Source organism: Apodemus sylvaticus, chromosome 23 (assembly GCF_947179515.1).
Source record: "Apodemus sylvaticus chromosome 23, mApoSyl1.1, whole genome shotgun sequence".
NCBI classification, from domain to species: Eukaryota; Metazoa; Chordata; class Mammalia; order Rodentia; family Muridae; genus Apodemus; species Apodemus sylvaticus.
Genome location: NC_067494.1, coordinates 37313777 through 37327786, shown reverse-complemented (window position 1 = coordinate 37327786; position 14010 = coordinate 37313777). Strand labels below are relative to the sequence as shown.

General features: G+C 38.9%; 1 protein-coding gene across 3 annotated transcripts in view; it reads right to left on the bottom strand.

Moving 5' to 3' along the window:
* Positions 1-14010, bottom strand: part of Scaf8 (SR-related CTD associated factor 8) — a 210505-nt gene that overhangs the window by 156011 nt on the left and 40484 nt on the right. For all 3 annotated transcript variants that reach the window (XR_007975252.1, XR_007975251.1, XM_052169693.1), the window contains exons 4-9: positions 11698-11859; positions 7416-7569; positions 6285-6415; positions 4463-4639; positions 3181-3260; positions 1473-1590 (exon numbers count right to left, since the gene is read on the bottom strand). Coding sequence is in view for 1 of the 3 variants with exons in the window: in XM_052169693.1 (XP_052025653.1) it covers positions 1473-1590; positions 3181-3260; positions 4463-4639; positions 6285-6415; positions 7416-7569; positions 11698-11859 (822 nt within the window). In the remaining 2 variants the exon portion in view is untranslated. The remainder of the gene's footprint in view (positions 1-1472; positions 1591-3180; positions 3261-4462; positions 4640-6284; positions 6416-7415; positions 7570-11697; positions 11860-14010) is intronic.

The following is a 14010-nucleotide window of genomic DNA, read 5'->3' as shown; positions in this document are numbered from 1 at the left end:
ACAAGCTTTGGACAATGGAAACTTAAGCTCCATTTCTTCTGAAAGGACCTTTTTACTGTATGTGTCAGAGTTTTGAAACTAAAACAAGAGTGAGTACTTAGTTCTCTGGCTGGTGAGACTTTTCAGACTTGCTGCTCTCAAATCACCAGTCTCTTTCATGCTGGTAGTGCAGCCTTAGCTTGCTGCTTCTGCTAACCCTTCTGAACTACAGCAGCTCAGCCTGGTCTACGTACAGCTGTTACTGGACAAAGCATAACCCTTGCCTCTATTAACTTTGTAGTTACTAACCTGTATGACTGACTCAAACAAACATGCCAATGTTTACCCTCTTACAGTCTTAACTGAATAAAATCGCTTTAGCAAAACCATGCCTCTTACTCCGATCAACTGGATCAAAACTTGTTTGTTGGATCAGGCTGTGATCATGCGTTCTCAAGTATCTCTGGACACCTCCGCACTGTTTGCATTTACAAGGTCATGTTCAAGCTCTGTATCTCAAATTGCTCTAAGCTTCAAAAGTACTAATGCCAGCCCCGTGCACTGTTGCCTCTACAGTCTGGGTTTATGCAAACATCTGGACTTCTTTAGAGAAAAGGTTCTACAACTTAAGTCAGAACTACTTTCCTGTCTATCTTGATATGTGTCACTTGCCCACACACGTATAATCACATGCAAAATATGTTTGTAGGTTGTTTTAAATTCATGACTGATACTGTTTTTAGTGATTAAGGTCTAGTATGGGTAGATATCTACCCGTGTTTCTCATACAGGTCCCAAGTAGGTTTTTGTATGACTAAATCTTACTCTGTAACTTGACATATTTTATCACGTCTAAAGTGAAGCTTTTTTTCTTCCACATCTAGCATCTCTGGAACTCCTAACATCTCAAAATTATATGAGGGTACTACATATTAGTATACCTCTTGGTTATGCATAAAATAAAGGCAATTCTTAAAACTGACCAGATTCCATTAGCTAGATTTTATCTCAGTATGCCTCAACTTTCTTTGGAGTAAATGGGAGGTGGTACCTTCCTCATGAAAATTTAAGTTAAAATATGTCCCTCCTATGTGAAATGAAGTTCCTATCACATGGCATTAGTGATAAATTTCTTTTAAAAATCAATGATATTAATCTGTTTAAACACTACCATCAGCATAATTGTCATTACCTTCTTAGACAAACACAGCAGAAAGGAGAAAACATGAAGCTTTAAGACATAACTCCAAAATACACATGGCTTCTATCAGGAAATTCATTTTCATACATCATTTTGTTACACTGCCAGAAGACATTTTTTTTAAAATAGGAACAGCTATAAAGGACTTTGAAAGGAAATACCTTAGAAAGGTCATAAAATAGCTGGCAAAACAAAGATGGAATGAATAGCTCCAAAGACTAAGAAGGAGCACCACCCGAGCGTCCCACAGAATGCCCATTAGCAGAGCACAGTAGCTGCAGGAAGCACCGACCTTCTGGGGCTGCTGCTGCTCCAGGAGCTGCTGCCGCAACTGCTCCAGGTTCTGCTGCTGCAGCTGCTCTGCTATCTGATGGAAGATGGAGTTGTTCACAGACTCAGAAACGTGAGAGCTAAATGAGAAACAAAGGGCGAAGCTGCGTGTTAAGGTGACGAAAGCTGAGGAGAGCGAGCAGTCGGAGAACCACACAGAGCACGCCACACAGGTGCTCTACGCAGTGCTCTTTCTGAAACATCAATAACCAAAACAGAACTCTGAAGCATCATGTTTCAACATATAAGCTCCGTTACAGAGCCGACACACTGCCTCATGCTGCACACATGGATATGCTATACATGTAAATTAGTAACTTTTATTATGGCAATGGACAATTACAAACACTTGTTTAAAAAATGTAAACGTGTGTAAACATTATCAATTTAATAACTCATGTTTAATCCTGAGACAGTGGAAATGTCCTATCAACCAGCATGTGTAAAATCTACAATTATCACTGCCCATAAACTTTATAGAGTATGTGTCCTTTAAAAAAGCATCATGTTATGAGGTATGTAAACAGAAACAGATAGTGTGTAGATAAGTGAAAATAATAATTTAACTACACTCTGGGACAGTCAACACCTGGAATACTGGGTAAAACATGAGAAAAAAGGAGGGCACCCTAAAAGGAACAGGGAAGGTGGTGAGCAGTCGAGACCGCTGTCACCTGGAGCAGATAAACCTCTGGGAAGAGTGGTGTCTATCTTCCTATACTGATAGAGTACCATGAAAGAAATGAGAGTCCCCTGTTGTTTTTTTCAATACACAGTATCTGAATTGATGCCTAGAAAATGAAGGAACTCAGTTCAATAGAACACGTGGCACAAAAACAGTCTGCAAACTCTTTCCTCAGAAGGTGGGAAAGCACAGGCTCTACCCTCAGGACTACTGACAACTTCATAACTGTTTAGCACCCTCATCCACAACACTTCAAACGGCTCTTCTGACTTCATTGTTTATCATCGAAAATACTATTTTTAAACTTCTGTCAAGAAAGTCCCTATGTCAAAAGAATGTACTTTATGTTATGTGTTCTTACACATTATCCCAGCAGCTAAGATCCAGGACCTCTGCTTGGGGAGAGCCCACTCATTCTCTCCCAACTTTCACCTTACAGTCTTCTACTGGCCTTTACAAAAACACAGGGCTCTGCACAGCCATTTAAGGGGAGAAAGTGACTGACTTAAATAAAAATACAAAGTCCACTCATTTAAATAAATGAAACTCATATAATTCCAATCCTTAATTCTGACTAGTTCAATGTACTTCTCAGAAATTGGCATACAATGTAGAAATGGACTCTGACAGAACTATCTGTCCACCTATTACAAATATTCTTACAACTAAGTTATTTTAAGCCAACAAAGACGTAAGAAAATAAGTCCACAACTGGACTTATTAATTATCAATTTTCCTGTAGGGAATTTTAATATATCCCAACCATTTGCAAAGATCTGAAAAAGAGTCCAAATAATCTAGGGAATCCAAATAATCTTGTTAAGACAGCAAGTCCACCACCCTCCAAAATTTTGGTGCTTAGAGTCAAAAAACAACCCTAACTTATGAAAAGCTCACTACAACTCTTAAGTATGCTAATATGCCACCCAGCATTTAGAACAACAGAAAAAGAAAACACGGGTATAAAGAAAATCATGATTCTTACAGTTGAGGAGTAGGGATTTCCTTTTTGGATTCTTCACTATGCTCAGAATCTTCCCCAAAATCAAATCTATCCATCAACTTCTAAGGAAGGGGAGAAAGACGAATTAAAAAGTGCTTCCGACATGCATATTACAAATGCTACTGAAATGAGAAGTACATGTTCTGTGCCGCTGTGCAGCGCTCTGCGGCAGAGTGGGCATTCTGAGCACCGTTAGAGGACTGTAACATACAGCAGTCCCTCACACAGTCATCAAGGCAACTCTAGTCACGTGTGCACAATGTAGTCTGAAAACATTGCTGCCGTGATTTTTCAAGAAAGATCACAATCTTGTTTTTTTCACTGTGCTTACTTTATTTATTGAGCATTAACACAAGTATGTATAAACATTTTCAGATGGTTTAGCTCTATCTCTGGTTTCAAGGCTCCTTTGGAGGTTCAGGAATCATCTGAGACTAGAGGGACTACAGCATCATCACAGAGCAGAGCCAACTCTGACAAGGCAGTAAAACTACTAAAGCACAGTGCTGTTTTTCAAGACAGAGTCTCTCTGTGTAGTGGCTACTGTGAAACTTGCTCTGTAGACCTGGCTGGCCTCAGACTCAGGGATCTCCACCTGTCATTACCTACGAAGTAGAAAAATGAAGGTTTATGGAACTGTAACTTAAAAAACCATCTAGGACCATAACCAACTGTTAACTAATAAGAACTTCATGGTAAAATGTGGTATAGCTACTAGGAATAAATTAGGAGCAACTGGTCAAATAGCCAATTCATTATCCAAGCAATCAGGATTATTTTTTCTATGAAAATAATTAACAGAACTAACATGCATACACGTTTGTATGTGCATATGTGTGTGTGTGTATATATATACACACACACACATAGCATTTCCAAGATATACCCCAGACAACTATGATGAAGCTATCACACACACACAAAAATCATTTATAAAACAGCTTCAAATTTAAAAACACTTTTTCCATAGTTAAGCCTACACATAAAATATACAATAATATCAACTTAGAGAAAAATTTCCTTTGAACTTTCACATACTGATTAATTATGTTATCAAGCCAAATGACAGAACACAGACTAGTACAACCAGCATTTGGAAGGCTGAAGCAGACAGATTAGGTGTTAAGAGCAAGCATGGGCTACACATAGAAAGGTCCTATCAAACACACAAGTCTGTGATAAAGCATAATCTACATAGCAGAATCTATATGATATTACATAGTCTTCAGTTCACATGTAATACATCAGTAGCTTTAATCACTACCTTATTGAAAGAGACTCCCTGATCCAAGGGCGTAAGCGTGTTGGCTGCAGCAGCTGCAGCTGTAAGCTGTGCAGTGAGTGCCTGCAACTGAACCACAAGACCAGCATCCAAGGCCTGCAGGATAGAAGGCTGGGGCTTCTGCTGCTGGATCTGTAAGGTTTGTATTAACTGCTGAAGCTGAAAGGGAAAAGAAATATCATAATTTTGGGTCAGTACTTGGTCTTTTGGATAAACACTTTTTTAAAGATTTATTTATGTATATGTGAGTACGCTGTCACTATCCTCAGACACACCAGAAGAAGAGGGCGTCAGATCCCATTATAGATGGTTACCCATTTCCATGGGGCTACTGGGAATTGAACTCAGGACCTCTGGAAGAGCAGTCAGTGCTCTAAACCGCTGAGCTATGGCTCCAGCCCCCACGGATAAACAGTTGTTTTTGACAACTGTTATCATCCTTCAGAGAAAAGGTTTTATGTGCTGTGGTTTGAATGAGAAACACCCCAATAGGTGCACGTGTGTGAACATGTAGTCCTCCTGATAATGGTACTACTGTGTGGGAAAGTTATGAACCTTGAAGGGGTCCATGGGTGGAATACACAGCCTGGCCAAAGAAGGAAGTGCATCACTGGAGGCCGAGAAAGAACCCACTTCCTGAAAACAGGAGAAAAACCTGTTCAACAGGATATAGTCTGTGCCTCAGCAGACTGTAACTTACTATTCTGAATATAACAAACTACAGCAATACCTAGTCCTGCTCTTCACCCATCTTTAAGAAACAAAACAAAGCATGGAGCTGAAGAAATGGCTCAGTGGCAGCACATGCCACACTTCCAGACGACTCAGGTTTGGTTCCTGGCACTCATGTCACGCAGGTCCCAACCACCTGTAATCCCAGCTCCAGACAACCCAAAGCCCACTTCTGGCCTCCAGATATACACATAAACAAAGTACAATTTTCAAAACCACAACAGAACAAAGGCACTTAAGAGAGCTGGTGAGGTATCTCTGTGGGTAAAGTCTGCTTGCCTGGATCTACTCAACACCCAGGAACTACCTGGTAGAGTACAGGAGGACAGCGAGAGTTAACAACAATCATGTTAACACATCCAGTAAAGACAATTTTGCTGTCAACAACAAAAAAAGAGCAAGTGACTGAGAGTAAATATGTAATTTACCCCAATCTGAATATCATAAATTATATACATGTATTGAATGTTGTATTATTGCTTCATAAACAATTACCTTGTTAATAAACAAAAAACATTCAGTGTAATTTTTACAATTTATAATGGTAGCAAAGATTAGAAAAATGAAAATAGCAGAACTATTAGCAACAGCTAGTATGAGAAGGTATAAATACCTGCAAGGGAGCAGTAAATAATCTACCTTAAAACAGCAGGAAGAGGAAACAAGCTAGAGCCATGCAATTATCCAAATATTATAATATTAGATCATATATTATAATACTACTAGAATATTGTCTATTATTATAATATTGGATATTATATTACAGTAGAAAAAAACAGTTTGAACATGACCTTACCACTAAAGTCAACAATAAGACACACAACTCTTTATAGCACTAGAATGGAGGAAGCAACATGAAAGAGGGGAGACAGGACTCTTCTGTCCTTCCTTTAGACAACTGAACCATGTATTCCTCTGACATCAGCAGGAACGTCTCTAAAGTGACGTTGTATTCTCTTAGTTCCTGCCACCGTGACCACAGGAAGCACCCTGCTTTATCAGTGAGACAGTAACGGCACCTAATAACGGTTGGTATATGCTTTGTGCTACCTCAGTGTTTTGATAGACTCACCTGTTGGCCTTGAGGACTCTGTAGGATCTGAGCAACAGCTGCCAGTGTGTCTGTGTTGGCTATCTGCGATACCCAGGGATCAGGTAAGCCTTGGACCACATTGGCTGGAGTAACAGGTGTCACAGGTGTTCCTTTTAGAAAAGACATCACACGCACCAAGGAAGGAAGCAAGTAAAAATACTTTAAAAGGGACAAAGATTTAGTCAGTTAACATATAAAACATAAGCAGATAAGCATGCTTTCATTTCACTGCCTCCTTCTCAGAAACCACTTACAGCCTCCACTCCAAGCCCTATGGGATCTGTCCACACCTATCTTCAAAAAACTAGGCTACCACTTCAATAAAACCCGTCAGCAAAGTTTTACTACAAAAATTCTTTAACAGGGAAAATAACAAAAAGACAATCTTTCCTGGTAAAATCTATGAGTTTCTATAAGATGAAACTATTTTTGTTCAAAACTCTTGTTTATACATAATATACATTTGTAGACAGGTTTACAACAAGAACTACATACCAAAATGTCAACGAATGTTGGGTTCAGAGTAAAAACTGAAAACATTTAAACTGCTAAAAACAATAAAATTTTTAGATAATTACATTAAAGCAATCTTGGCTTTACTGAGCAATATTGGGGTTCTTCTTAAAAATTACATTCCCCAAATATCCTGTAAACAAATTAAGTTACATGAGTAGGTTCAAGGCGTTACAGACAACCTACATCAACAACACTTTCACTGAGAACTGGGGACGTGGCTCAGAGGAAGAGTGCTTGCCCAGCACATGCCAGGCCCCAAGTTCAAGCCCTGGTAGTGCTAAACAAAACAAAAGTGAATTATTACATAGACATTTTTCAAAATGTTTCTGGTGATTGATAAAAATAAAATAAATTTTAATTGTTTTCTAAATTTTAGATTACCAGTATTTTATTTCATGAACATAAAGAGATACATCTGCCTGTCTGCCCAGTGTAAGGTCTAATGGTTGGCACTTGCCACCACACTCAGCCTTCAAGTCTCTAATGCTGGACAAACTCCTCTGCGCTGTAACCTTGTAGCATTGCACATGTGAATGCTGAGTGAGCAGTGTGACTTGAGTCTCCAACAAGTCTGTATGACAGGCCCGCACGTACCTGGAGTGTTGCTCATAGCTGCAGTGGTGCTGGCCAAAACAGGGGTGACAACTGGGGGAGGAATCCCTGCCGCCATGTCCAGAAGAGGCTGGATAATTTCACTCTTAAAAACATTATTCTTCTGCCATAAGTTTAATACTCTCACTATTTTACTCTAGAAGAACAAAGAAAAATGACTTCAAATGTTTTGTTTTCAAAATATTAGCACAACTCACTTCACAGATTATCTGAGCTTAGGACGTAAAGAAGATTAGAATATTTCTATGGCACATTACATCTCTAAGATTGTTTTCATCTTTTTCTGCTTTCAAAACCTTAGCACACTCATTTCGTTTAGGTTATCTGGGCATTCAAAGAGAGTCTAAAATAATTAAGTGGTAAATCCCAACCTGAAACTGTTTTTAACCATTCTGCAATCCCTAACTTTAGGCAATAGGGTAGCTACTTCTGATAGCTACACAAGATAAATGAAAGCTACATCTAGCAGGTGAAGGCAGGCTCCATCTTCTATGCATGCCAAGTCCCATGGGACTGATAGCATAGGTGACTATAGAACTGCTCTCAAACTCCCACCTTCCCGTGGGTTCCAGGATCAAATGCAGTCGGGAGGCCTGAATAGCAAGCACGTGACTCCTTGGGCCATCTCCTCTGCCCTGCCCTAAGAACTCTGAGCAGAGGCAACTATGTCAATACCATGCATACACACATAAAGGTGAACTTTAACCCTGGCTCACAGAATGCTTACCTTCTGAACTAGCAAGCAACTTCAGGACAAAGTCCTCATCTAATGTGACTCTTAAAACAAATTTCATTTTATAAGCTATTTAATAATATTAGGGAGGGTATTTCTCCACTTAAGAAATGTAGCTCAGCGTCTGTGTTCAGCATGTTTCCCTGACCAAAAGAAAAAGGACAATTTACTAAACTCAAGTCCTGTGTAAGAACCTTGCCATAAATGTACTTTATACCTAAAACCATCCCACTTCCTAGACACAGCACAAGGCATGGCCCCTCCTCTACTCTTTTTGTCACTGTTCCTACCTACTCTCTCCCTGATGGGTAAAGTCAACCACACTTCACTAGCATTACTCAATCTGGCTCTCAGGGCAAGAATTATGTTTTATATGAATAATGCTCTACATTACTCTGTGACTTAGAATAATCTGAGTGTTCTACCATTTCTCAAAAATAAATAAAATCTGCATGTTCTCCATCATTTGTCTCTCTTTGACAAGCCCTTTGAGCACAGTTGTGAGTCCAAGTCATTCCTCTCAAAAAGTTCAGCTCATTCCTACAAGTGTATCATGCTGTGTTTGAATCTCACCCTGTTCTGGGGTTCACAGGTAACTTAAGGGTAAGTCCCATTTTTCCTGAGGTCCATGTAGTCATGTAACATTTAAGCATCTCCTACACAATTCATGACATATGTACCTGACACTTTTCATTCTCTCTGGTCTTAGGCCAGCTGGGTAAATAAACTTACCAACATTTCTTCATTTACAAAATGAAACTAAAACAGATTTTTCTTGTCCTTTTCCTTAGCTGTGACTGTAACCAACTGCCTGTGCTAGCATTTGCAGGTCTTAGGCATAAGCAACCTAGGACAAAGCTACAGGCTGTCATCAGTCACAACACACCTTCACCTCACTTGAAACCCTCATTGTTCTCCAACAGTGTTCACATGAAATACCAAATTAGTTCTTAAATTCTACTGACTCAATTCTTACATACACTTTACTCAAGGTAATATAAACTTGAAAAGATTGAGTTGGTTCTACAGATCTCTATGTCACAATCAAAAATACTGAAAGTTAGTGAGCAGAGAGATTCCTACTAAGTGTCTCCTTTGAAGGAAGGGTTCATGGATCCCAGAAGCTTCAGGTCTGCAGGTAAGTACATGCCCAACAAAGAAAGGTGTTCTAAAATGTTTTACCATATTATTTCAACCTTACTGGTTTTTTATTATTATTGTAAATAAACATCAATTACTTCCACTTCTTGAAATATAAGTAGCTTACTCAGACTACAGACTTATGTCAGAGTAACAATCACCTGAAACCAAACTAAGAATAAAAGCCATCCCCATCCCCTTAATGATAACACACAAGTTAAATCACAACTATTTAATATAACAGTTCTATATCCAAAACTACAAATTACTACTATTCTAAGGCCATTTGTTACTTTTTAAGGGAAAAAAAAGAAGCTGGTGTTCAAATCTCAAGAAAGAAAACAATAGCTAAAATGTAAAATAATGACTTGGCTCACTTTATGCAACATGCAGTTGTGTACATGTTTATATTTCAAATGATGCATATGAAAAGTTATACAATGAATGGTTCAAGCCCTCTGATTCAATTCTTGCCTTTGCACAGTGCTCAGAGCACTGGGCATTGTTTAGGCTTACATAAGCACTTCTCAATGTCTGATACTAAGTTCTTTAAAGTAACAAGCCCAGCAACATCATTCTGTATCTCTAAGTACAAACTCTTCCTTTACTACCGAGATTACAGACTCAGCTAATCCTTCCTCATGTGGTCTGTAAAATGCCCCCATTCATAAAGACTATCCTGAGAGGTGGTAGTCATGACACCCATGAGATCAAGGGGGACTTGTTTACTGTACCTGTTAGATATTCAAGGAAATCAGTATGACTTCTTAATCAGTGTTGCTAATTACTATTTCAAATTAATGAATTATTTTACACAGGATTCCATTATTATAACTCATTAAGGTGGGTTACTGAACATCTGGAACATTCTTTAGGACTACTAGCTGGGCTTACCATTGTACTGGCTGGTTTTGTGTGTCAACTTGACACAGGCTGAAGTTATCACAGAGAAAGGAGCTTCAGTTGGGAAGTGCCTCCATGAGATCCAACTGTGTGGGGCACTTTCTCAGTTAGTGATCAAGTGGGGAGGGCCCCTTGTGGGTGGTACCACCTTTGGGCTGGTGTTCTTGGGTTCTATAAGAGAGCAGGCTGAGCAAGCCAGGGGAAGCAAGCCAGTGAGGAACATCCCTCCATGGCCTCTGCATCAGCTCCTGCTTCCTGACCTGCTTGAGTTCCAGTCCTGACTTCCTTTTGTGATGAACAGCAATGCAGAAGTGTAAGCTGAATAAATCCTTTCCTCCCCAACTTGCTTCTTGGTCATGATGTTTGTACAGGAATAGAAACCCTGACTAAGACACCATAATACCAAAATAATTAGAACAAAATACAAGAACTGCCAGGAAATATATCCAATAATATTTACGAAGAATATGTTATAATAAATTTATTCCTATAATACTGACTTTTAAAATTCAAGACATGACAGTGGTTAAAAATAAAACTAGTCTTGTTATAAGCCTTAGGTTTATGATTCTTCCTTGTAACACCCCACACCAGTCTCTCTTTTTTTAGTGTGTGTATGAGAGAGAGAGAGAGAGAGAGAGAGAGAGAGAGAGAGAGAGAGAGAGAGAGAGAGAGAGGGAGAGAGGGAGAGAGGGAGAGAGGGAGAGAGGGAGAGAGGGAGAGAGGGAGAGAGGGAGAGAGAGAACACGGAAGAGACTGCCCTCTCCCTTGGAACTGGGTCATGGCAGAGTAAGCTGCAGGAGGCTGACCCAGGTGCAGGGCTCACAGCTCTAGGGCTCTGACAGAGAAGTGGATGTTCTTAACAGCTGAGCCTTCCTAGCCCTGTTTACCCTCTCTGAACCCTTTCCTAGCTTTTATTAAGAACAGAAAACAGGGTACCATATCACTTCCAAATCAGTATCAACCTAAGTCCCTGTGCGGTAATTCCAGAGGAGATATGAAGGGAAGGAACCAGGTCCTTTTCATCTTAGCTCTGGATCCTTTACCTTCTAATCACAGAATACTTACACACACTACCATCTGAGTGTTGGTCTTCAACACTTAGAAAATTGCAACAAAACAAGTTTGATATGTACTTTTCTATGAACTGTTTGGCAGAGATATTTTCCACAAAACTTAAAAATAAATACCAACTCAACCACAATCCTAAAGTGGCTGTGTGCATGACTAAATGTCTAATATAATTTCAAAATGCTTCGGTAGCCAATTTCTTTCATGAAAGTTGCTTCGATAAATTAAAAAGTAGCAAAAGCAATTACATCTTTCTACTCTCTAAAAGTTCTAAGAGTAAAATGAGTATGGCTGTTACAATAATTAAATATTAAAATCAGAGTAACTAAGTAAATGTCAACAGGAGGTCATATAAAAGGCAGTCTAAAGAATCTGAGAAGAGAATAATATATCTCATGTAATAAAATAACACCATACCTTGTCATCCCCAGGGCAACGGTATAAATTCTGAAAAGTGCTAATGATGTTATTACTAAATCTGGGTGCAAACACATCCTTTTCTTGACCAAACTGATGCCGGGATTGTCGCACAATGGAGTCAATAACATACAGTCCAGGTACCTTGTATTCTGGTTTACACTGATGAGAGAAAGGGGTTGGGGGGAGAACAGAAAGGTAAAATCCTTGATAGAAAAGACATTATAAACCTCACTTAAGCAAAAACACTACCCAGGCTGTAATGAATATAGACAGACTCTGCCTAGTTCTTAACCCTTGTTTCTGAGTTAGCATCTACTTTGAACAGATTCTACTTTGGTTATTCAATGCATTCAGGTCAACTGCTACTCACCCAAGTTTCAAACTAGCACTGTATAACTGACTTCAGTGACTAAAAACAACCTGATAGACACTATTATTTTAAAAAATCATTTAAAGAAGTTTAAAAGATAGAACAATGGAAGCAAAATCAGGAAAGGGTTAGAAAACACTTTGGAGGCATGAATTAGACTCCACTGCTCACATTTCTGTATCAGTAAAAGAACAAATAAAACAGCCTTTATAACATGCTAAATATATCCAGTCAAACATTTAATATTGTCTCAAATACCTCATCTATAAAGGAAACATGAAACTACTACCATAAAAATTCTGGGAAACTTTGCAAGCACCAAACCATTCAAGTATTTTCAACTTAGCCCACTGGGTCAGTATCTTTTTAACTTAGTTATCTTTATCTATTTTTTAAAGTAAAGATTCTCTACTTCTTAGCACAGTGTTTCCTAGTATGCATAGATGAAATCAAGCTTTTTATTCTACAACAAGAAACCTAAGAAAATTTGGTTTTCCTTTTCTTTATTTACTCCATATATATGAGCATTTTGCCTGTGCGTATAGATGTGCACCAATGCATGGCAGGCGCCTGGGAGCTGACATGCAGGTGCTAGAAAAAGAGCCCAGGGCCTGCAAAAGCAACTGCTAGCAACCAGAGCCATTTCTCCAGAACCAAGAAAACTTGCTTTAAAAACATGTTAACTAAAACAAAATTACAACCACAAAGGAGGATGTACTTCTTAGTATAATTAGGTCTAGTATTGCACTCAATTTTCTTGAAATCATTGAACAAACTAACACAAAGCACTTCTTGGTACTCAACATATTTAGAATCAAGAAAAACCTGGCACAGATCTGTAAATACAGCTTTCCTTTTTTAAAAGTTTCTTGAAGGGGGTTGATCAGTTGCTATGTATTGTAATGCTAATTTTTGTAGGGAAGGTCTACAGACTAGAGAATTCTCAAGTTTGCAAGCTTTTGTTGTGCAAACCTTGTTCCTTGATTTAAAACTATTGGCTAAATAAAATTGGCTACAGCCAATTACTGGAGGGATTGGAGGTAGGTGGGTTTGGAGTTACCTGGGGGTGGAAGAGAGAGAGGACTGAGAGGAGACCTGGAGAGGGAAGGAGGAGGAAAGAGAGGAGAAGCAGCTGCCATGAGGGGAGAAGACCATGAGCACATGGCCAGGAGAAACAGTGAGTATCTGGGGTACACTGCTGGGGAGGCAGCCAGGCCAGCAGTTACAAGAGTGGATTAGTGGTGACCCCAGTAACTGCCAGCCAAATAAATATAATCGGAGCCTCCGTGTATTTTCCTTTGCAAACTAGCCGGGGATAATCTTAAATTGGTTGTACTACAGTTTCTTGTTTTAAAGTACAGATTTTAAAACATATTTTGTAAGTTTTACATTATCAGTGAAAAAAAAAATCCTTAGGCCACTATTTAATGCTATTTACAGCCAGCCCAATGAATAATTTAACCTTGCAAAGAGTCTAGTGGATATTTAAGATGTTCCTTCAGATTTCCTTACTGGTCTTTATCAAGAGAAATGTAAACACTAATTCAAAGGAATTGTTTCTAGTTTTTTTATCTTATTTTATTTTTTTGCTATTAAGTACTTGCGTTAGCCCACCAAAGGTGGTAAGGCGATAGGGTGCTGCTTGAATGCTTGGTGCTGTTTGAATGCTTATTATCTGAAGAAACTGAAGAATCAAAACAACACCTGTTTTAAGGTTGTTCTTTCTGAAAGCCTGAAGTTTTCCTCTGGCCACCCACCCTGGCACTTCCCTTTAGTTCACGTATCTGATCCAGACTATCTTCCTTACACACTCACATAGCTCCCTATCCAAGCAATACATTTCAGAAAAAAATAATGATTTATTGACCTTTATGTTGACATTTAAATAATCTCACAATGCATTTTATAGAAAGAATTAACTTAAGAGTTAGTATTTGCAA